Here is a 24,889-nt window from a genome sequence, read left to right on the forward strand (position 1 = left end):
CTAAAGAGGATAAGGAGAAGAAATTGGTCTGGTTTCAAGTTAGCGTCTTACTTTGCTGTACCAACCCGGCTAATGACGCAATGTGCTGCAGTGTAAATTTTGCTGAGACAGCTGATTTCCCGCCCACTCTTCAACGAATTTAACTTTCAAGGGTTGTTGTGCGCATGCCAAGAGCGCACGACTAAACGTGTTTTTATTTTATTTTTTTGTAGCGTTTCTGTTTATTAGCATAAAATTATCTGTTTCTTGGAATAATAAATAAATAAGACCTCGGTTGTTGTTGTTTGGATTTTTTTGTTATAGTCTAACCGAACGACTATACGCTTTTCTTGTCAGGGCATCCATCCTGCACCACTGGCAAAGGGAAGTGAGGCTGGACAATCCATCACTGTCGACTAGATAAAGGAGACTATTTTTTTATATTATCAAAGAAACATATTGATAATGTTTTATACAGTGTTTCTATGATAAAAAAAATACTGAAGGGTAGGTGGGGGACGGCCGAATGGTTAACGCTTGTGCGTTGTATCATAGGGTCTGTCATTGAATCAAGACCCGTACGCGCAAATAAATTATTGAAATAAAATCCAACCATATGTTAGTCCCGAAATGACCTAGTTTGGATCGAGTGGACGTTAAACCCAATTTCTTTCTCTCTATATATATAAATGATATTGAACCTTTAACCTCCGACTCCTGTAAAAAAATAGTTGATGATTTATATCCATTTGTATCTAGTGTCCACCCAGATAATAAATAACATTTTAATATTCTCGATATATAGTTCACATATAAATAATTACCAATCCATTTCATATACAAAACAACTAATTTCCTTCTTTTAGTGATCTATCGAAAAACAATTTCTATATGAGTGCCTGGTGTAGTGTGGACAGTAGCGTCGATTAGGTGTAGACCGTTTCCATTTTATCGGGTACTCGAGTTGGATAAACCATTTCGTTCGTTTCTGGGGTTTTACGTCCACTTCCACCTAAGGTGATATCGTAGACTTGGATAAACCACGAACGAAACTGAATTTATTAATTACTTATCTGTTGGTGGTCGTTGTTTATTACATACTTAACGTCCAATACAATAAATATGACATTATGGACAGGCTGATTTAATTACATTATCTACACTTAAAGGGTTAAAAATTGTTAAAAACACAAAATAAGAGAGTCCTCGGATATCAAAAAGTCACCTTAAAATACATTTATAAAATCTCTGTCGTGAGAAGAGAGGGTGGGTCATCTTCTCTCTTTGTCATAATAAAAACAAGTTAAAACAGGGGCTCTAGTTAATTATCTATTTGGTCCCCTGCTTTCATTTGGAACTTGTTTTAAAGATAGACATGTTGATTTGTCATGTTTTTTCAATGATAAATGATAAAGTCGCCGATCCCGATCGAGCAGTGTCACGACTTAATCAACACTAACCTGTACTCAGGGTGATTATTCAACATTTGATAATAAGAAAACAATCTTAAAATATCAACGATAAATAATCACCTGCTTAAAATTCAATCGGATTAAAACGAGATCTATCAAAAGATTGGATCCAGTTGGCGACAGTCTGTTTATCTATCGTCTAAATACTGATTCAAAATACGGCTTATAATAAATACGAAGGCGTGAGATGTAATACAATAGAGACTTTTGGCAAGCGGATTTTTCCCATCCGTATCCCGTATCCGTATCGTATACGTGATACGTTGCGTCAATGTAGTTTTAGAGTTTTGGCAGATTTTAGAAATTTTTGGTTTCACTAATGTATCATTTCAGAAAGTTTAGCCCGTAGATCAACCAGTATGCAGACAGGCGGGAAAAATATGAAAATTCCGAGAACAACCCATCAAAAATAATGATTAAATTGCAGTCGTTATCACTGTTAAAATCACATCAAATATACACCTTCGTGTTCTAGGATACACAAAGATTCATAAAAACGCTATGATGCAACATTTCAGCGTCTAAAAGTAGCAAAAACGACGGTAAAAAGACGACAGTGTTATACGGACCATTTCCGTATGAAAGCCGTTCCATACGTGCTGCCGTATCCGTGTGCCGTATCACGTATGAGAAATACACATACATTGATGACGTCACACGCAAAATCCATACGGATACGCGATACGGACCAGGAAATTACGCTTGCCAAAAGTCTCTAATATATACATGATCGTATCGCATAAGCACACAAGGTTAACTGCATCACTTTGTGAAATAAGACCAAGATGCCTGTGGTATTACGTAATTTTTAGGTTGTTAAAATTTAATTCAAAAGAGGTTTGGAAACTGCTTTTAAGGGGTTAATTCTTACTTTCTATTTAGTCGACCAGTTGTTAATCAACATCTATATTAAATATATTTTTACATTTTTTAATAGTTAGATACAACGACGTAGCGTGTATTAGAGTTAACATTTGCAATAATATCATTGATATAAATAAAGAAAGAAGTGTACCAAATATTGATCCCTGGGGAACACCTGCAGTTATTTAAATTAGAGCTTTGGCCTTTCATGACGAATGATTGTTTTCGATTTGAGATTCTTGTATGTATGTGGATTCTAATACTCAAGAATTGTTCAGTGAAACAGTCCTAAGCGCAATGATAGCACGAATTTCTGAGACCCGACCCGAACCCCATCCGCCCAGGAGAGAGAGAGAGAGAGAGAGAGAGAGGGTTTAACGTCCACTCGACACAAACTATGTCATTCGGGACTAACACATGGTTCAGTTTTATTTCCAACAATTCGCTTGCGCTTAGGGGTCTTTAGCAGTGGGAGGAAACCGGAGGACCCGGAGAAAACACACGAGGTTGGACAGGCGACGCTACTCCTTGTCACGTACAAACGATGAATCAAAACCACGCCAGTTGACTCAATGACAGACCTTACGATACAACGCATACGTGCTAACCATTCGGCCATCCAATCGCCCACCCCATCCGCCCAACAAACAACTTCCACGGTATGATGTATCTTATTCATATACTTTTGCTTTATTTAAATGGAATTGCTATTTGGCGTTACTAGGATATTGTAATAAAAGAACATTCCTATCATTGTCCCGTAAGCAAACGATACTCTTGTATACAAATAGATTTTGTTGTAACCTATTGACCCCATTTACTATTTCAACATTCTCTTATATACCACTAGACTAATAATATAACAAGCTACTGTATATCAGATACAACTCACTGTATTAGTTAAGCCTCGGGGCTATTTATTCAGTAGGAAAGGAAATGAAAGGAGTTTCAAATCTCTTCAACACAAGATTTCAGGCATTTTGACATTACGATTATTTTCATTTACTATGGTCACGTGCAGAATGGAATAGAGTTTAACGTCAATTCGCCCATCCAATGTTCCTTTCTATATTCACGTATGTAATGTGATTGGGTGGGGAGTATCGGTGTGCTAGACAGACAAAATATGCCCCTACAATAGAAATCTGGTTTAAAAAATCAGAATGCAGTTCCGTTTTATATATTTTAGGAGCCACGGTGACTCAGTGAGTATGAGAGAGAGAGAGAGAGAGAGAGAGAGAGAAATGGGGTTTAACGTCCACTCGATACAAACCAGGTCATTTTGGAACTAACAAATATGGCTCAATTTTATTCCAATAATTCGCTTAGGGTCTTTAGCAGTGAGAAGAAACCGGAGGACCCGGAGAAAACACACGGGGTTAGACAAGCGATCCTACTCCTTGTCAAGTACAACTGGGTAATCGAAACCACGCCAGTTGAGTCAACGACAGACCTTATTATACAACGCTCACACGCTAACCATTCGCTTCCCCCATTCCCCATGTGTATGGCACGGAATCGATCCTGGTCTTCGCTAAGAAAGTTCCTCTGGATTATGCAGTATGGTTTCTCCTGGTCAGTGGTGTAGGACCGGGAGACTGACAAGGTATTTGGTCTATTCGTTCGGTTGCGACGAAAAACTGCGATCGCCTGTACACATTGATTGAGGTGCACGTAAAAGAACCCATGACAGCTGGCATTACAAATCATTAACTCGCCATTTTTTTTTCACTAAAACATATTTGGCGTTGGTTCCTTTAAACCAGACTAGGATATAATAGAATATATAATAGAACCAATGAGTTTATCTGTTTTATTTGCTGATAAGTTTATTTTATAAACGAATCGAGCCACCATATCGATTAATAATTCCCAGTTATTTATAGATAGATTTCTGCTGATAGTTGGTATTTATAGTCATTAAATATACATCTAAAATGTCATATGTGGCCATTTTAACTATTTATGGCCATTGAGGTCAATGGACTTCTTTTCTCGCTGGTAAAATGTTATATTATTTTTTTCTGGTTGATCCAAAACGTTCCTTTAACTACTCAATATTGTAACTCATCGTATACCGCATACAGAATAAATGAAACATTTACTCTTTTGTTAGAACGGAGAGAGAGAGAGAAAGAGAGAGAGAGAGGGGGATAGAAATGGGTTTAACGTCCACTAGGACATTTCGGGACTAACATATGGTTTAATTTCATTTCCATAATTCGCTTGTGCGTACGGGTCTTTAGAAGAGAGAGGAAACCAAAGGACCCAGATAAAACCCACGAGATTGAACAGGCGACCCTACTCCTTGTCACGTACAATCGGGGATTCGAAACCAAGCCAGTTGACTCAATGACAGACCTTATGATACCGTGCACACGTGCTAACCATCCGGCCACCCAAGCACCCTTGTTAGAACGGATTGATGTAATAGTTTAAATGGAAGTACTGATTATGTCACATTGTATGTTTTACCCGGTAAGTTATCAGCAACCGAGGTGGCTTTTTGTCATGGAGTCGGTTTGCTGATCGCGACGGTCCAGTCCTCGGTCTAGCTGTTACTAGAAGAATTGGTACATTTTGTAGGGATTGTTGTAAAATGTTCTTTATTATCCTTCAAATCCTCTCCCCGAGCTTGATCATCGAACAAAGGGCCAAAATCCTGGATTAATGAAGTTCCGGTTAGTTCATAGAAAGTTTCATTTAATCTTATAACAATTTCGAGTGTAGACGGCTTCAAAGGGTAAGACTCCAGAATCATGTCAGCGTAGCATTTCCAGCATATCACGGTTTATAAAAGCAAAGATCCATGCCTGCAATCAAATTCTAAAGATACTATAGCATTAATCAATAGCAGGAATCAACTGTATCGGTTGCAGGATTTATGCATTAAATGACCTTGACTTGTTTACTTCGCAGTTTGTACTGCACCCTCTGATAGCCATAAGTACAATCCGTATTTATGTAACGCCACGAACGTTTTGTTTTTATTTAGTACTACCCCAACCAAGGACACACAGGGGATGGACACTCGATTGAACGATCAGGAATTAAATTCTCTCAATTCCGAAAATAGTGTCAATCGAGTGAAAAGGAGAATTTCGGAGTACAGCGCGTGTGCCCACTGCATAAACAATATCTCAACCAATCATGGCAGCTGAAACATATATTTGTTACTTAAAATACGTCACGATTCTACTCACACCACCTAAACTGTCGGGACTGGCAGAACTGTGACAGGACTGAATTCCGTATCACTTGATTGCAATTCTGACAATCGAGCACCCCCTTGTTTAGTTCTGCCATTTTCCATCTTTTTAAGGGGGGGGGGGCTGAATGGTTAGCACATGCGCGCTGTATCATAAAGTCTGTCTTTGAGGTGGGGGATCACGTGGCTAAGTGGGTAAGACGCTGGCTCGCTAGCCTGGAGGTCGGGTATTCGATCCCTGCATTGGCCGAGAAAGTTCTACCAGATTTTCCGGCGTGTTTCCCCCTTTGTCAGTGATGCAGGATGGAGGGCCTGACAAGGACAGCTGTCTAGTCGTTCGGATGGGACGAAAAACCGAGGTCCCGTGTACACATTGGCGTGCACGTAAAAGATCCCTTGGCAGTTGGAATTCGGTATAAGAGTAGGCGATAGTGCCGCTGCCCGGGCAAAATTTCCCTCAAAGCACACTGTAGGGCGTATGCCCGTCTTCATTAGCCCAGGTTAGGAGCAGAACAGTAAGACGTTAAACTCCATCCAGTTCATTTCATTTCTGTCTTTCAGTCAGCTTGTGTGGTTTCGATTCCCCGGGTGTACGTGACAAGGAGTAGGGTTGCCTGTCCAAACTCGTAGGTTTTCTCCGGGTCCTCCGGTTTCCTCCCACTGCTAAAGACTCCCTGCGCGCATATGAATTATTGAAATAAAATTGAACCACGTGTTAGTCCCGAAATGACCTAGTTTGTGTCGAGTGGACGTTACCCCCACCCACCTCTTTCCGTCTTTTTAATCCACCATCTATCTAGATAATAGAAGATAAAGGCGATTACAAGCTATGACTTTGATGAATATGCACATGTCTAGACCTACGTGTTAGATGGCGGGGTGATGGAAGACATGACACTATATTAAGGATAAAGACCATATTTGGACCAACTTTATAGTTTTGTTGTTTCTTTTTGTTTTGTTTTTTAAGAGAAACTCACTAAGTGCAAGTTAAGGTAAATTCGTTAAAATGGGGTTTAACGTCCTACTTTTCTGCAACATCCAGGCTAATGAAGACGGACATACGCCATACAGTGTGCTATGAGAAGACGAGGGGAGAGATGAATAGGGTTAAACGTCCACTCGACACACCAGGTCATTTCGAGACTAACACATCGTTCAATTTCCTTTCAGAAACTCGCTTGCACGTTGGGGTCTTTGGCAATGGGGGTGGGGAGGGGGCGGAGGATCCGGAGAAAACCCACGAGGTTGGACAGGCAAGTCAACTCATTGCCACGTACAAATTAGGAATCGAAACTACGTCAGTTGACTCAATAACAGACCTTTTATGATCTAAAGTGAACGTGTTAAACCATTCGACTACCCCCTATACCCCCCCACCCTTTAAAATGACGATCACTATATCACTTTAACACTAACAATAAAACAAGACGTCAAATTAAAGAAAATAACATAAACAGTCTTTTTATTGACAAAATATTACATAACTAGACACCATTAAAAATTCAATTTATTTAAAACACTTTTATTTCACCTACAAAAACAAACTTTATAGTGGGTTCTGATTCTAAAGGCACTAAACATTTACCTTGCAAAGTACTTAAAAGTGAATGAAGAAATTAAATATATTTAAATGCTTATACTGTTCCGTAATTTCCTATGTTCAAATTTGTAAATATACGAACACATAAACATAAAACCGCACAAAAGCCGAGTACGAAATTACGGTGCTTAAATAATTACTATGTAATTGACGCTAAGGGGTAACTGTTAATCGGTTACCTGATTGGTTAAAAATTAAAAAAAAAACAACATTTTTTTAAAATTCAGATTACTGGTACGAGATTTAAACTTTAATATTTCTATGATTTGAAAAACAGAGATAATATACACGTGACATATAGACTATATATTTATATAGATAATCCTACGATTTGTATCTTTTCACTCGGCTAACTTCGGCAGACTCCGGTATCTAGATGTAGGGTACTGAGTTTGCTGAGGTTTGCCAAGTGGTATCTTGTAAGGCACACGGGGAAATTAACATGGCGTAATGACGGTTTCTGGAAAAAACCCATCACAGTTCACATTCCAATATCATCCAAGGGTATTAAAATGGACAGGTTTCTATGAAGGCTTCTCCGGAGAAACGTCTTCACAATTTCTAGAAATTTTACCACTTCGTTCAATATTAGAACAAATGGAGTTTGTAATATTTCAAGAAAAGGGCCAAAACATTCAAAACATTCACACACGGAAAACAGATAATCATGGAGAACGCTAGATCGGCGACGGTCTTGCAAATTTTAGAACATATGACGTCAAATGTGGAATGTGGGTTAGGGTTAGAATAAGGGTTAGGACCTGCAGATTTTGTCAAAGTCTCGAGATGCAAACAGGGCTAGCGCTAACCCTAGCCCTAACCCTAACCCACGACTTACCCTTACCCTATTCCTAAATCAAAATCCACATATGACGTCATATTTGCAGGGCCGTCTCCGATCTAGAGTTTCCGATAATCATAGCTAAAAACAAACTAACAAAAAAAAAACAAACAACGAAATAGTTTTAGCATATATGTACATGTATGATGCATTGAAATCAGATCATATGTAGACTCATTGGACATGATAATCGATAATGATTGAGAGGATTCATGCGTAATTTGCATATTAACGTGCATAAAACACGAGAAATCAATCAAGCTCTCGGCTAAATATTTCATTAGGTTGCATGTGGTAGGCGACTATATATACCTGCATTGATATAGTGGCGTATGAACATCAAATAGAACCAACAGCACGCTAAGCTATATTCAGTTCATTAGGGGAAAGTCGGTCGTTTTAAAGCGCCAAATAGCCCAACTTGATTTGATATTTGTAAATCTTTATGATTTATGGAGATGGAACTGACCAACAAGCGCTACATGTACCTATACTGTTCTTATGGGGACACGCTCTTCGGAAAAAGCCTGTGGCTCCGTCAAATGAAGTACGATCGACATGAATCCGGGCGTGCTTGCGGATCGATTGGCAAATTTCGATTTTCGGTATGACGTCACAAATCTAAGATGGCGGAGATAACGTCATTCCCGGTTTCCAGTCCTTATAGTGTTGCCTAGTAACGTATTTGTAAATTTACTCATATACATATAAACTATTAAAATTGTTAACAAGTTTAAAATAACACGGTGGTTAATAGAAACAAACCACCGTGTTTCATCTCTAGTTTACAAATATTTGTTAACTATTTTTACAACCTTTACTTACATAATCAACAAAAAGCTGAAGAAAAAAAAGGTGAAAATAAACAAAAAAACAAAAATCGCACTGAAAGACTCAATCACTAACCACGATGAACACCCAGTCACGCCATATAAATAAAATGTAAACAGTAAAAATACATTTAGACTTATTTTAAGAAATAGTATTAAATTTAATTTGAAATAATTACTGGGAAATAATAACAATATATTGTATTATGGCAAGAAATATTAAACAAATCCATTTAAAAATGTTGCCATTTAATTAACATAAAGCGGATTAATATTGGGTCATTTTATGTATATACAAGCAGGAATAGCCTACATGGAGGCGCTCATGAATATTTAACTGGAACAAGACAAAAATAAACACTTTAATTGTATAAATATACTCAAAATTTCCCAACATCTAAAAAGCGTAACTTAGAGGCCATTCTTTTTTTTAGGAAATATAATCAAATTTTTTTTTAAGTCGGGTTAATTGCGTGAATTAGTTGCTAAGATATCCTGATCCACCATATCGCTGATCTACTTCCGGTTTGTTTTCTTGCATCCATTCTATTTCCGGTTCCGTTTCCATGAGAATAATACAAACAAATTGCTGTCCGGTTTGTGCGTCAACCGGATTGAGAATTTCAGGCGAAATGGGTTTGGCGTCCGCAACAAATTTCAATAATTTATAATACAGTTCCGGATATTGATATCGGAGAAATACTCCTCTTTGTTGTAACTTTCGTTGAATGTTGATTACTCCTAATTCCCTAGATTTTCTATGATCGTTATTTCCTTGATCATGGCCGCCATGCATGACCGTTAGAACTAGCACTGATAAATCGTCGGTTTCATCCACATTCGGTAGCATATGGGCGGGGCACAAACGCAACATTGCACTTTTTTCAACAAAGGAACCATTTTGACGCGGAATAGCCGTTTTCTCCGACTGGACATGCGTGCCTACACCTATGCCTACATACACTACATACTTTGAATCTGGGTTATAGCGACTACACATTTCAGTTAGTCCGAATTTTATATCACCGAATATTGTAGAACGGTTCAGTTCCGCTAAAGTCATATAAATAGGTGACAATGCATTACGACGCAGTCCGTCTTGGATAAGTTTTTGACCACTCTTAAAATTGACAAAACTTAGCACAACACAGCCACGCCCCCTATAGAGATAACCCCGTCTAGCAAATCTAGAAATATAATATTGAATATGGGAGTCCTTATTTACAGTTTTTACAATATTTCTACACAAAGTATTTACACGACTAATGTGGCAGTCATTTTTATGGGCGGACCAGTCTTTTTTACGACAATTTTTACAACAGTAGTATGTGTAGCAATTATGGCAGGTTAAATAGTTCCTCTTCGCGATAGACATGACACAACTACTGTCACAGTCCGGATTTTCACAATGGACGATAACGTCGTCCAGTTCGTCACTTTCCAGGTCACGAAAACTGACCTCATTAGAGTCCAAATAATCAGCTGACCAGGTTGTTGAACACACGTCACGTGCTCGAGGCTCCAGGGCCTCTTCACTCAAAAATCGTCGGTAATGCGCCTGATCCTGAGTCTTTCGATCACCTTTGCCTGTCGTATGACGTCGTCTAATAGCCTTGGATTTTTGTTGTCCATCTAAAGCAAGCAAGCAATTTAACACATCTTCCACTGACGTAGCCTGCTTTTTTGACTCGGTTTTACGTTTCATGTTGCCATTAATGACGTCATCCATAACAAGTTGATACGGATTGGCATTACGCTCGACAAAACCATCTTGAGCATGCGTAGAGGAATGCATGTTAGGAGAGAAGAGTGTGTTTGGTGGCGCATCAGTCGTATCAAACGATCCACCATTATTATACAGTCGTTTCTGAAATGAGTAATAATAATAATGATGTTATAATTTCAGTTCCAAAGACAAAATAATGATACGAACAACAATAATAATATAACAGAAGTAACACAGTTATATGGGAAAACAATCACTGGTTTATTATACACAAGCACGACGTTTCGATAAGTATCCTCTTATCGTTATCAAGCATATACACCAAAACGGACTATGTAGATTTCAATGAATTATTACATGTATACATGTATGCGACTATAGATTTAAAAGACAAAAAAAACAGTGATCACCTCATGTGACTATATAGATAAATAAAAAAGACACAGTGGCAATCATTAAAAATTATAAACAAGCATCATGCATCTACATGTACATGTATGCACGGGTGGTTTTGGTAAAGAGAAGTACATTTTGTACGTTTCCATAAACTTTCAATTCTCACTTTCCAAATTACACTGAACTTTAACCCCTTCCTCAATTTAGCTACTAGTCGGCAAACCTCGGTATATTCCGGTACCCTACATCTATATGTAGCATCGGCTGTATGACGGTAAGTGATATGTACCTGCGCCTATACAATTGCGATGCGGCACCGGTTTACTTATTTAGAAAGAGTTCTCGCAATTGCGTCGTTCGGAGAGTGTGTGAATTTTCAGTGCAAACGTGTCATTGTCGAAAGAAAATCGGATAAACTTGAGAGAAAAACAGCTTCAGACTTTGAAATGTTTGTACGATAAAACATTATTCAAAGGCGCCATCGTGGGCAACGCCGTTGGTAATCAGGGAACTTGAAAGTAGTTTCAATGGCGGACGTCGTCATACAGCCGAGGCTAGATGTAGGGTACTGGAATCTGATGAGGTTTGCCGAGTGTTTAGCTACAAGTACCGTACTTGAAGTACGTTACTGTCGATCTGTTTCACAGAGGTACATGTAATCCGAATGCTTTCTCCTAACTCTGTGTCAGATGACTGACCTTTATAAGTTCACATGTACATGTACTATAGGTCGACGTATGACGTCACATCACATAGCATCGATAGCGCATGAATTGTTTACATAGGACGTATTAACGTAAACTGTTCTGGGCAAAATGGCGCCTTTTATGCCTTCGGGTACTATTTTATGTATCCATTATCACTAAATAGGGAATATTTTTTATCCAGTTATACTATCATCACATTTTTTTTTTCTTAATAATTTGAAAAATTGTTTCAGAATTTAATTTGCAGAAGAAAAAAAGTTAATATTGATTACAGCGGCCTAGTGAATATTTACTGCTGATCAGTTTGCGTTACTATTATGTACATGTACGTCATACTGCGATATCACTTTAGTGGAATCAGACGTAAAAGCACCAAGGTAATTACTATACTACTACTGCGATATCACTTTAGTGGAAGCAGACCTTAAAGCTCCTACTACTGCGATATCACTAGGTTGGAAGCAGGCGTGAAAGCACCAAGGTAAATACTATACTACTACTGCGATATCACTTTAGTGGAAGCAGACGTTAAAGCACCAAGGGTACTACTCCTACTACTGCGATATCACGAGGGTGGAAGCGGGCGTTAAAGCACCAAGGGTGCTACTACTACTACTGCGATATCACTTGGGTGCAAGCGGACGTTAAATAAGCTATTTCACACACACACACGCACTCTACGTACAGAATAATATTCTATAGCCCGTTAATATTCGATGTCGTATGAAAGGATTAGCCATACAAAGGATCATTATACTGAATATAACGAACCCTTAGTTTGTTTACAATATTTTATTGTATAGGTTCACTTTGAACACAATAATTCACACGGCTATCTATATAGAATAGGTAAACATCATAAATAACAAAAGGAAAATACGTAATGGGGGTTTATATCCAATATGGCGTCGCTAGTGAAAGATGATACGAGATTTATTTCTTTTCGGTTATCTACATGTACAGTCATGTAATCTAACATTAAAGAGACAATGACACTCTCACAACGAAAAAAACGTAATTACTTTTTAATAATATATTCAAAATAACTTTAACCCTCGAATTATTGAAACGCAAACAGTGGCGTGATTAGAGTGAGAAATGTTTTAATACGTCCATATCTAGTCAATCTGATTAAAACACAGATCCTATTTCGGTTTCGTTTTTTATAGTTCAGAAATTTGTTATACTTGTCTTTACTACACTAGGATCTGGAAGAGTTGTTATCATTGACGTGTTCTGGATGATGTGAGGGATTAGCCAATGAAACGGTCTGTTAAGGCGAGTTTTTGGCGTGAGGTACATGGAACTGTGGGTAACCCATTAGAAACATCAACGCAGATTGGTTAATTAAATGTCTGACGTCATAAGGTCAAAAGTCACTCGTATGACCTCTGACGCGACCTTTCACTACAACCGGTCAGATCTTCATGTAGTAGAGGCTATCGAAAGTATAAAAAAAAACGAAACGAAAAATAGATCTGTATTTTAATCAGATTGGCAGAATGGTCTCTGTCAGGAAACGGATTATAACTTAAAGGACGAAAAATTCTTTTATTTATATGAAGGTCAAAACAAACTATTTAATATCTTATTGATCTGCTATGTTATTGTGATTATTGATGGGCCAAGATCAATACGGTATTTTTTAAAAATTGTTTCAATGGCATTTAGTAATTGAACTGGAATACATACATGTAGGTGACAATTATATGGAAAACAATTACTGCTTATTACTGAGCGATTGGCTTCTCTAGTCGCACCGTAATAAGCTGTAATTGTATTCCATAGAATTGTGACTTATGTATGGTATTTGTTTTGTTTAGTAAGGTTAAGCGGAAGTCGGTATGTTTACTAATTTTAATCTTATTTTAGCTGATTGTGTTGACACAGGTACAAAATGTACACACAATCGATTATAACACAAACATTGGATTTGTCTACAGATGGAAAATTCCGACAGCTTGTCATCCCACAAAACGAATCACCATATGAAATCCAATAAAATCGACAATTTTATTTTCTAACCACGGTCATAACAGATCTAATCATTTTAGGAGAATAAAGGAATTGGTAGTTTAAACATAGACTGTGATAGTTAATCGTACAGCGTAGAAAACCCATCAATGAAAATTAATATATTATTCATTTGAACTAACCATACATACACAAACTCAGTGAGTCAATGTTCGCACTTTATGATCGATATATACTAACAGTCTATGTGTAGAATAAAGCACGAGACTGGTGTTATGCTGGGGAAAGAAAGAAAAACCGAGGCCAGCAGGCCGAGGGTTTTCTGTCGAGGATTTTTTCTGAAGTCTTTCTTCCCCAGCATAACCGAAGTCGAGGACTTTATCTTGCTTATAAACCGTCTATGTTTGCATGTACGCAAGATGAGAATATCCCAGAATTCCCGCAAGAAAAACCTTATATCATGTTTTCTTATGGAAAAAAACCTACCCTTGAAGAATAACCCGTTACAGGTTTAAACAAAAACTTTCAGAAGAATAACCCCAAATCTCCCTGTATATATCCCCCCCCCCCCGACTTTCAGACCGCAAATTATTCCGGGCATAGAATAACCCCAAAGATCAAAGAGATTTACCCTTACAGGTTTATAAGCACAGAGAACTATGTACTGCGAGAATAGATCTCTATCTTGAATGGCCACCATATCTTAAAATGAGTTTACTATTTTGTAATGCGGTTCTACTACATTTCACATGTATCATATACACAAAGACTAAATAACCCTCTTCTGTTTTACAAACGGGCGCGAAATAAATACTTCTCAAAAATCGAGAAATATATTGTGCGATTTCGACTAAATCGTTGATTTAGGAATTGAAATGTCGGTCAAGTAGCTTAGTGTCTGTACTCAAGCTGAGCTACATGTGGTTGTAGACAAACAGTTTAAGTTTGGTATGTAAATACATCCAAATCGCGTATTCCACCCACCCTCATTTACGTCCACTGTATTGAACCACCTTACTAAGAGTACACCTTTTCATTGACTAGATTCCGTTTAGCCTCGTGATCAAATGTTATAAACAATGTGCTTGCTCAACAAGTGGGTAAACACAGCCAACATTTCGGGACAAGTAAATATAATTCAACATTTATGGGAAACAATCCGTATACTGTACTTTTACACAGGGCTCACACTATCGGTCGCCAAAGTAGCAATTTGCGATAAAAATATGAAAGTGGCGATTAAAATTTGATTTTGGCGATAATGTTTTGCGATACTGGCGATTCTTTTTGAGAACTGGCGAAAAAATCTTAAAATTCTAATCGTATTCTAATCAACTGGCCGATAATCCGGATCGCATCAATGAGTAATACTAATCAGTTGTCTCGGATTAATGATTAGTTGATTGATAATTGTGAATGATATATATATATATAACGCCTATGTTAAGTCATTATTTACTCCTTATGATTAATCCAAGCGGTGATTATTTCATGTTTCGTCTTACTGATAATACATGTAATCAAAATGGCCGACTGTTCCTTGATAAGAGAATTAAATATTTTGATAGCTGAATTCGTTTACAGTGGCTTCATATACGTCATGTAAAAATACAAGTATGCCTATCGGATATCATTATTTCAAATTATAATATCACCACTGGTCGAAAACGTATATGTACAAGTTGTACAAGTATCAGAAGCTAGCCAAACGACAGATATACCAACAGAGTGTACATTTTAAATTACTGCCTATAATATAATTCTCGCTACAATAGTTAAAAATAGACAATGAAAACAAATATGCTAAAAATATCAGTCTGAGTCGAGATATTAATCATTGAATTTTAGGCTAGTCTCGGTCGTCCACTTTTACGTTAAATTATCCATCATAAAATGTATTCAAATCCAGTAAATATCGCAAGCTAACGATGGTATGGAGGGTTGATTATGGTCTGAATAAGTTAATTAATGCCCAATTAATAATTTAGATAACATTTCAAACCTAACGAAAGACCTGCAATAGGCCGATTTAGCTCTTGCATTGTATGTTTAAAGATACATTATGGGAGATTTTTATAGAGAGTTGGCCATTCTTGCTATAACAGTTCAAAAATAGATGACCAAAGAAGAATATATTGAAAATTTCAGTCAAATTACTTTATTCTGAACAAAGTTATCAAAATTGTAATTTTTGACTAGAAATAGGAGTCAGCTTTCTCTTCACCGTCTCCGAGAATGGCAGTTCGTTTGATTGACAGGCGTTAACTCCACCTACATAATCTCGATTATCAAGTAACGTTTTCATTGTCTGTGGTACCGCTAGCACATTTATTTTTACTACAAATTATAAATAAGACTTTTAATATATAGATAAGAAGCGAAAGTTTGAAAGGAATGGACCAAATCAACGAGGCATAATTATAGGCGACTTCTTGTTAGCCTGCGTGTACTCTTGTTGTACTGTAACTGGTAGGCCTACGTAACTCCTGAAGCAGACAAACAGTGAATGAGCGATCAAATGGGGCTGCAATTCAACTGGGGTGATGTTAGCAATGTTTATCAATTTCCATAATTTTTCTGTAAACGCAAGTGACAAAAGAGCGTATAATACCGATATCCAAACTCTCATTTTAACCACAACTAAACATAATATCAAGGCCGTATATATCGAACTTTCAATCAAACTGACTGACATGCGGCCTCGCTCAACAGCGGCCTCGCTTCGTACACTCTATCATTTAGCCTCGATCTAAAATTTCCGGGAGTATGACGTCAACGTAACGGTTAATCTCCGCTTACGATGCCATTTAAAAATTTAATCAATCAGTGAAATCCTGTTTAAATCCAAGCCGAATCCAAGCCATCCGTGGATCTACAGAGTTGATTTTGTGCTTGTTGTGTAAATAAAGATCTAATTTATAATTTCTTTGACATCTGAAGCCTAAATAAAGACTTGCAATAATCAGAACGCTTTATGAGATGTGCCCGGAAACAAAATTGGAACGGAAGAACGGACAGAGCCCGTATTTGTTCTTCCAGTACATTTCTAATTATCAAAAGTACCGTAATAGGTTGACATTTATACCAAGTTTCAGAGATATCTTGAACGCTTTATATATGCTCCAGAAACGAAATTGGGACGGAAGAACGGACATAGCCCATATCCATTCCTTCCTAACGGGATAACTATTTTGTAACATAAACGTCAAATGGTTATCAATAGGATTCCTAAAGAGTTTCCTTTTTCGCTTATGAAAAACTAATTCATCAATGGACAATAGTTACTAAAGCTCTCTTGTGAAATTCTATCTCGTAAATTGCTGGTGAAGTGTAATATGAGCTTATCTATATGTTGTTTGTAAATCATCCTATCAATCTAATTTCAATCTTCACCGCTTCACCGATTTTATTGTTATCACATATTCTAATTTATTTTACTGCGTCTAACAGAAATATAAAGCTGGTTGTAATTTTTTTTTAAATTCCCAGTCCGCGAGCCATCGTCATACTCAATGGGTCACTGGGGCTTCCATAGAAATAAAAAGCCGATTGCAAGCTGTAAATAAATGGCTTCAAGGACAGGTGTTCTAATAAAAGCCAGGACGTACTGCCTCGTACATGACACTCGTTACTACTAAACAGATAATTTGAGTTACTATAATCACAAATGTTAATTGAAAATTAAGTTTTTAAAGCTATTGTGGTTCTTTAAAGTTTCATTCATCCCAAAAAATAATTAAAATGGCTCAGGTTCGCGTTAAACGTCCACTCGACACAAACCAGGTCATTTCGGGACTTACATAATATGGTTCAATTTAATGTTAATAATTCGCTTGCGCGTAATGTTTTTTAGAAGTGGGAGGCAATCGGAGGACCCGTACAAAGCCCACGAGGTTGGACAGGCGACCCTACTCCTTGTCACGTACAACCGGAGAATCGAAACCTCACCAGTTGACTCAATGACAGGCCTTATGATACAACACGGACCTGCTAACTATTCACCCCCACCCCTCCAGGGGACTAGTGGTTAAACAGACCTATATGTGTATTAAGGATGAGAGTGTATTTGATTGTATATATCTAAATATCATACATATTGATTACGCTGTGATAAAGCCTATATAAGTAATATGGTGACAGATGTTCTATATACATATATACTGTACATTAGATAAACCTACATATAGTCATATATATGACTCATGTCTCAATACAATATCACTGGGAAAAACAAATACATCAGCGTTTTAAGACACGTTTGGAAATGAAATGAAATGGGGTTTAACGTCCTACTGTTCTGCTTCGACTAGGCCAATGAAGACGGACGTTTGGATAATTATAGTCTCGATGGGTCATTTGTATATTTCGGAAAATGTCAAATTTTTCGCGACTTAAACATGCATTATACAAGAGCTAAACCTGCCTATTGCATGTCTTTCTTTAGGCCCGAAATGTTATCTAAATTATTAATAAAACATTGATTAACTTATCCAGACCATAATCAACTCTCGATGTCATCGGGTGTTCGATTCCTGCATTGGCCGAGAAAGTTCATCCAGATTTTCCGGCGTGGTTCCCCCTTGTCAGTGATGCAGGACGGAGGGCCTGACAAGGACAGCTGTCTAGTCCTTCGGATGAGACGAAAAACCGAGGTCCCGTGTATACATCGGAATGCACGTAAAAGATCCCTTGGCAGTTGGAATTCGATATAAGAGTAGGCGATAGTGCCGCTGCCCGGGCAAAATTTCCCTCACAGCACACTGTATAGTGTATGCCCGTCTTCATTAGCCCAGTATAGGAGCAGAACAGTAGGACGTTAAACCCCATTTCATTTCATTTCATTTCAGAACGTTAAACCCCATTTCATTTGATGTGTAATATTAATGATAGATGTACATGTATACACGTGACTAATAATAATAGAATGTCTAGAATAAGTCCCTCAAGGTAAATAATATCATGTCATTATGAACCATGTTTTTATTTTGTCTAAAATAATGATTATTGAAATAGATTATTATGGTATAACATAACATGATTATTATGGTATAACATAACATGATTATTATGGGTATAACATAACATGATTATTATGGTATAACATAACATGATTATTATGGTATAACATAACATGATTATTATTCTATAACATTCTATTATTACATACATGTATCTCTATTAGTTACGTGTATGCATGTAGCCTGTCCAAATGCAACCTCGTGGGTTTTCTCCAGGTCCTCCGGTTTCCATCCACTGCTAAAGAACCCTACGCGCAAGCGAATTATTGAACCATATGTTAGTCCCGAAATGACCCAGTTTGTGTCAGTTGACCCCTCTCTCTCTCTCTCTCTCTCTCTCTCTCTCTCTCTCTCTGGCCATCGATTGCTATGATACACGCACATGTATAGGTGGTCGTAAGAGTTGTACACCAAAACTATGACAACGGATATTATTATCCTCACTTGGATTTGTCATCACTTTATTGAAAAAAGAAATTTCATCTATGAACGAGGAAGGATATTTTTCTACTTTGGTGAGAGGAAGCATATTTTCTGACCTTAGTTGTGAGGTGAGGAAGAAAAGTATGGGTCACAGGGGCAGGGATGTGAGGAAGAACAGAAGGCATATTGAGGAAAGAAGAAAAAAAGGAACATCGTGAAATAATATACACCCCTGCTTGCATTAATTTAGCTAAATGAAGCCATGGACAGGATGTACTTTGGGAGTACACGAAACAAGGTGCAGCCGAATCGTGTTGGCTTTGTGAACTCAGGAGAAAAAGAAAGCATATGCTACCCCGTGTACGACACATTCCAGTATAACTAGGTCATTTCGGGACTAACATATGGTTCAATTTTATTTCAATAATTCGCTTGCGCGTAGCGATCTTTAGCAGTCGGAGGAAACCGGAGGACCCGGAGAAAAACCACGAGGTTGGACAGGCAACCCTATTCCTTGTCATGTACGACAGGGGAATCGTAACCACACCAGTTGACTCAATGACAGACCTTATAAAACGACGTGCACGCGCTGAACATTTGGTAACACACCCCCTCCCCCTCCCAACCCCCACCAAAGCCATGCAAATAACAATTATATATTATCGTATTCAATACATGTATATGTTTAATACCGCTCAACCAGAATTCTATTGTTTTATCTATTGCAAATTCGTGTACATGTCCTATTCAAAATCTGAATCCACCGAGTTTCAAATATCTAAATCAATAAATTTATCGTGTTATCAACATTTTCAGGAAATGAAATAATCATATTTCTTGTATATCCAATCAACTCTTTCCTGAGTTTTTCCTGTGTATTAAAATACAAGTGTGGCGAGTTCGATTTCAATAATCAATCCATACGACAATAGCTGATTTATGTACAATACATCGTAGTTCTAAAAATTGAAGGTGGAAAGTGTCATTTAGATAGATAGAGAGAGAGAGAGAGAGAGAGAGAGAGGGAAATGGCCAGTGTAACATCCACTCGTCACAAATTAGGTCATTTCGGTACTAACATAATGGTTCAATTTCATTTCAATAGAGACTTTTGGCAAGAGTGAATTCCTGGTCCGTATCGCGTATCTAATTTGCGTGTGACGTCATCAATGTGTGTGTATTTCTCATACGTGACACGGCTTTCGAATACGGCAGCACGTACCGAACAGTAACACTGTTGTGTTTTTACTGTCTTTTTTGCTACGTTAAGACACTGAAATGTTGTATCATAGCGTTCTTATGAATCTATGTGTATCCTAGAACAAGAATGTGTATATTTGATGTGATTTTAACCATGATAAAGACTGGAATTTAATCATTATTTTTGATGGGTTTTTCTCGGAATTTTCATACTTTTTCTGTCTGTCTGTATGCTGGTTGATCTACGTGCTAAATTTCGGGAGGTGGGACCTTTCATAAACGATACATTGGTGAAATCAGAAATTGCTGTCGAGTCCAAGTCGTAGATTTTTAACAAGATTTGACATTAAATTTGATTTTTAATAGTTCAGCGACTGTCGAGCGACTTCACCCCCTCCGGGAAATTGTAGGCTAGGTACTTGACTAGTACATGTACTGATGGTGATCTTGGTAGATATCTGTCACCATGCTGTAATATAACTAAACTCAGCTCAGCGACGCATATGTACGCGACGCCAAACCGAGAATTTAGCGATTGAATTTTGGGCCTAGCCTCGATCATCATTACTAAAGTCGGTACGATAAAATACATAGTCTCGATTATCCATTTCTTGATTTAATCATGAATGAGCGTTGAGCAGCAGATCGGATTTAAATCCAGTAAATACCGCAGGCTAGCGGATGACATCGAGAGTTGATTATGGTCTGGATAAGTTAATTAATGTCTAATTAATAATTTAGATAACGTTTCAGGCCTAAAGAAAGACCTGTAATAGACAGATTTAGCTCTTGCATAATGTATATCCAAATAGATTTAATATGCATGTAACCTGCTTATCAACATTTGACGTTACGTCTAGTATATTTATACATATTTATCTCATATATTAAATCTACTTCAAGCCAGTTACAACCACCCACGTTCTAAATAATATTAGATAATATATATTTATAACCTATGGCGTTTCTTAGACGAACAATGGGCATCCTTTGTCGCATACACACGCCTTCAATTATGAGTTGTTGCAGAACAGTAGGACGTTAACCCCATTTCATTTCCTTCACCTGTGGCACAGAAATATGCGCACATGTTGAAGTTAACAATTTGATTTTAAATATTTTGAAAGAAATGACAATAAATAGCCCGAGGGGAGTAAACAGCCTAAAAATGAAACGAATCAAAAGGTTATAAATATATTTTCGTTCTTTAACAAAATCGGGTCAAGTATAATAGCTTATCTTTCCATATGCATACAAGTCATAAAACATAACATATATTTAAAGAACGGGACAATAAAAAAAAAGTCCCAGTGAAGAAAAAAATCGAAAAATATAACGGAACGAAATGTTACAAATGTTAGGTCAATCATAATAAGCGTATATATATATATATATATATTCAGAAATATTAGCACAACCGAAAAGCTGCACTACTTTGTTTCACGGTAAACGATAAAAAGAAAAAAGGTATGCCGACACAAACTGATTTCAACACTGGTTTAATAACATTTTAAAGTACTTTTCGTCCGTCTTGGGACTATTCATAAATAATGTCATTGTATCAAGATGGAGAGAGGGAGAAATGGGGTTTAACGTCCACTCGGCACAAACTAGGTCATTTCGGGACTTACATATGGTTTAATTTTATTTCAATAATTCGCTTGCGCGTAGGGGTCTTTAGCAGTGGGAGGAAACCGGAGGACCCGGTGAAAACCCACGAGGTTGGAGTATAAAGATGGACTGTTTAGTGTATTTATACATATTTACATAGTAACACTGTGGTTTTAATTGGCTATAGTTACAATTGTCTATGGTTATGGTTATGTATATGCGTATCAAGTGATAAACCCAACGTATTTTCAAATAACAACAACCCATCCAAGTGAAATAAACAACCGAAATATGTTGGGTTGACCTTGACAGACTGCGAGAAAGGTCATGACCGTTTATTACAAAAGATAAAAAACATAAATATTTTCAAATTCTATTCAACCATAGAGGTTCTCCCCATCCCACTATTCTAATCCTAGTTGAGATGAGAGAGTGGAAGAAATGGGGTTTAAAGTTTACTCGACACAAACTAGATCATTTGGGGACTAACACATGGTTCAATTTTACTTCAATAACTCACTTGCGCGTAGGGGTCTTTAGCAGAGGAAGGAATGGAAGGACCCGGAGAAAACCCACGAAGTTGGACTGGCGACCCTACTCCATGTCACGTACAATCGGGAAATCGAAACCATGCCAGTTGACTCAATGACAGACCTTATGATACAACCTGCACGCCCTAACCATTCGGCCATCCAATCACCCCACCCCACTCGATGGCGATGAGAGCTGTTGAATGAAACCCAACCGTTAAACAGTAAATAATTAAAATATAGATATACATGTACCAAATACAGCTGTTATCGTCAGTGATTTTTATGAATATTCATGTGCGTAAAGAACGGCTTTTAATTGTGGGAACAGCTTTGATGATAGTACGATTCTAGTGGATTAGTGCTAAATGATAAGGCCAGCTCAATTTTTTGTCATAGGTCACGAGATGTAAACAGGGAGAGCGCTAATGCCAACCCTAACCACAATGCTTACCTTAACCCTAACCTACAATCACGCCAACAATCGCGTGCCTTAACCTTATTTACATCTCAGCGCCCTTGACCAAAATTGAGCTGGCCTTAACAAATAGATTTAGCCATTCTAGTGGATCTGAGGAAGCACGAATTAAACTATAACTGTTAAGCAATTCCTAATTTTCGTCCTAAAGGTGCTAAGAAACGACGCAAATGGGTGGAATCTACTGAAACTGTCCAATTTGTCACGGCTCTGCTCCTATGGGCCTGGCTCTTTTTCTTTCAACAAATCTTGAAGATATTTTGCCAGGAAACGAAATACAAGGCAACAATATCTAAGTAGTCCGGTCAGCCCACAACGGTTTTCGCGCATTTAGATTTTGTAAGTAATAGGAGCATTCCTAATAAACTAAATTAGATCAAGTAAAAACATTTCAATGCACCCAAGCAAAGTATTTCACAAAGTTGGTTGAAATCTATCAAGCAGTTTAGGTGAAGAAGTCAGCATATCTTTCAATTGTACTATTTTGGACAAGGGGGTTAACAATCTATAAATATAGTGTGCGTCTGTTCTGCCCCTATGCGGTAAAAATGAAATGAAATGGGGTTTAACGTCCTACTGTTTTGCTCCGAACTAAGCTAATGAAGACGGGCATACCATACAGTGTGCTATGAGGGACATTTTGTCCGGACAGTGGCACTACGGCCTACTCTTATATCGAATTCCAACTGTCAAGGGATCTTTTACGTGCACGCCAATGTATACACGGGACCTCGGTTTTTCGTCTCATCCGAATGACTAGACAGCTGTCCTATGCGGTAAAGGGACTGGCTATATTTCAAAGAGATTTGAATACATGTAAATACCACCAACTACACCAACAAGTCGAATACGTGCAAAAACAGAACACGTCACACCCACTATGAGCCCACCAAAAATCAACTGAATACGGTTATTCACAAATAAAGCAATATACATGTTTCTTCCAAATTTTGTTTCGGAGAAGTTAAAATGTCAAAATCTGCACTATTAAAGTGGCCTTCCCCACACTTATAGATCCGAATGGCTAATCTACAGACCAAATTTAGTCAAAATCCATTACACTGTTCAGGAGACAAATTGAAAATAGTGTGAAAATTTCGCCGTTGACGTTATCCTGTCTCGCGCCATAGCACTTGCGTCAGGGCCCACAATAGTTAGTTGGGGCCCCTTAATTTGTTTAATTTGTTATTTGACATACATTACTAACCATTGGGCATTCTGATAGTGTTTTTCTATTTAATTTATATGTATTCATATAAAACAAATATAATCTATACTATTTGTCATATAATTCAATTTCAATATAATCTTACAGGGGGGGGGGGGGGGGTGTATGTGTGTGTGTGTGGAGCGGGGGGGGGACTTGACAAGACCACAATTTATGGACACATACCAACATACTCTGGTTGAAATACACCAAGTACGCGTTGTTTTGAGAATAAAGTTGGGATTTTGTGAATTTTCCTGTTTAAGATGTCTCACTTCGATATGAATAAATCTGAATATACATCTCCAAACCCCACCCGTTTATCCCTTCCCCTTAAACAGCACACTTACTGAATCTTATTGAAATCTACCAAATAGTAGGAGAATAAGTAAAATATTTGTGAAAATGTTTTACCCCCCCCCCCCCCACCAACCGCCCCTGCCAGTTGTCCCTGTTCCACGTCTATCGGGGCGATCAAATTCCTGGGGAAAATCTTCATAAGAAATATCAAACCGTTTAGTATTCTCCATAACCTAAGCAGAAAATGTTCGTTATCGAACTTTTATTATGGATGGATACAATGAAACTGTACCCATTGCCAAGTTTCAGTAGAGGAAGAGTTATTGTGCTACAGTGTCTAGACCAATTTAATTGCTTATCTCTGCTTAGGTAAGCAAAGTTATTGTGTTCAAAACCGTGCTTATTCTAAGCAGGAAATACTCAACACGTCTGGACATTCCCCTAATATACACCAAGGTTGTACATTCTAGCCCAACTTAATGTGCATTATAGTTTCATTGCATCAATACATGTACCTTGACT

General features: G+C 37.7%; 1 protein-coding gene across 3 annotated transcripts in view; it reads right to left on the reverse strand.

The window, feature by feature from the left end:
* Positions 1-6,961: 6,961 nt before the first annotated feature.
* Positions 6,962-24,889, reverse strand: part of LOC126812215 (uncharacterized) — a 102,996-nt gene continuing 85,068 nt past the window's right edge. For 2 of the 3 annotated variants that reach the window (XM_050538490.2, XM_050538472.1), the window contains one exon: positions 6,962-10,664. In XM_050538490.2, coding sequence (XP_050394447.1) covers positions 9,276-10,664 — 1,389 coding nt within the window. In that variant the 3' untranslated portion in view covers positions 6,962-9,275. The remainder of the gene's footprint in view (positions 10,665-24,889) is intronic. The other variant, XM_050538482.2, reaches the window with a different exon arrangement.

This window comes from Patella vulgata, chromosome 1, assembly GCF_932274485.2.
Source record: "Patella vulgata chromosome 1, xgPatVulg1.2, whole genome shotgun sequence".
Lineage (NCBI taxonomy): Eukaryota > Metazoa > Mollusca > Gastropoda > Patellidae > Patella > Patella vulgata.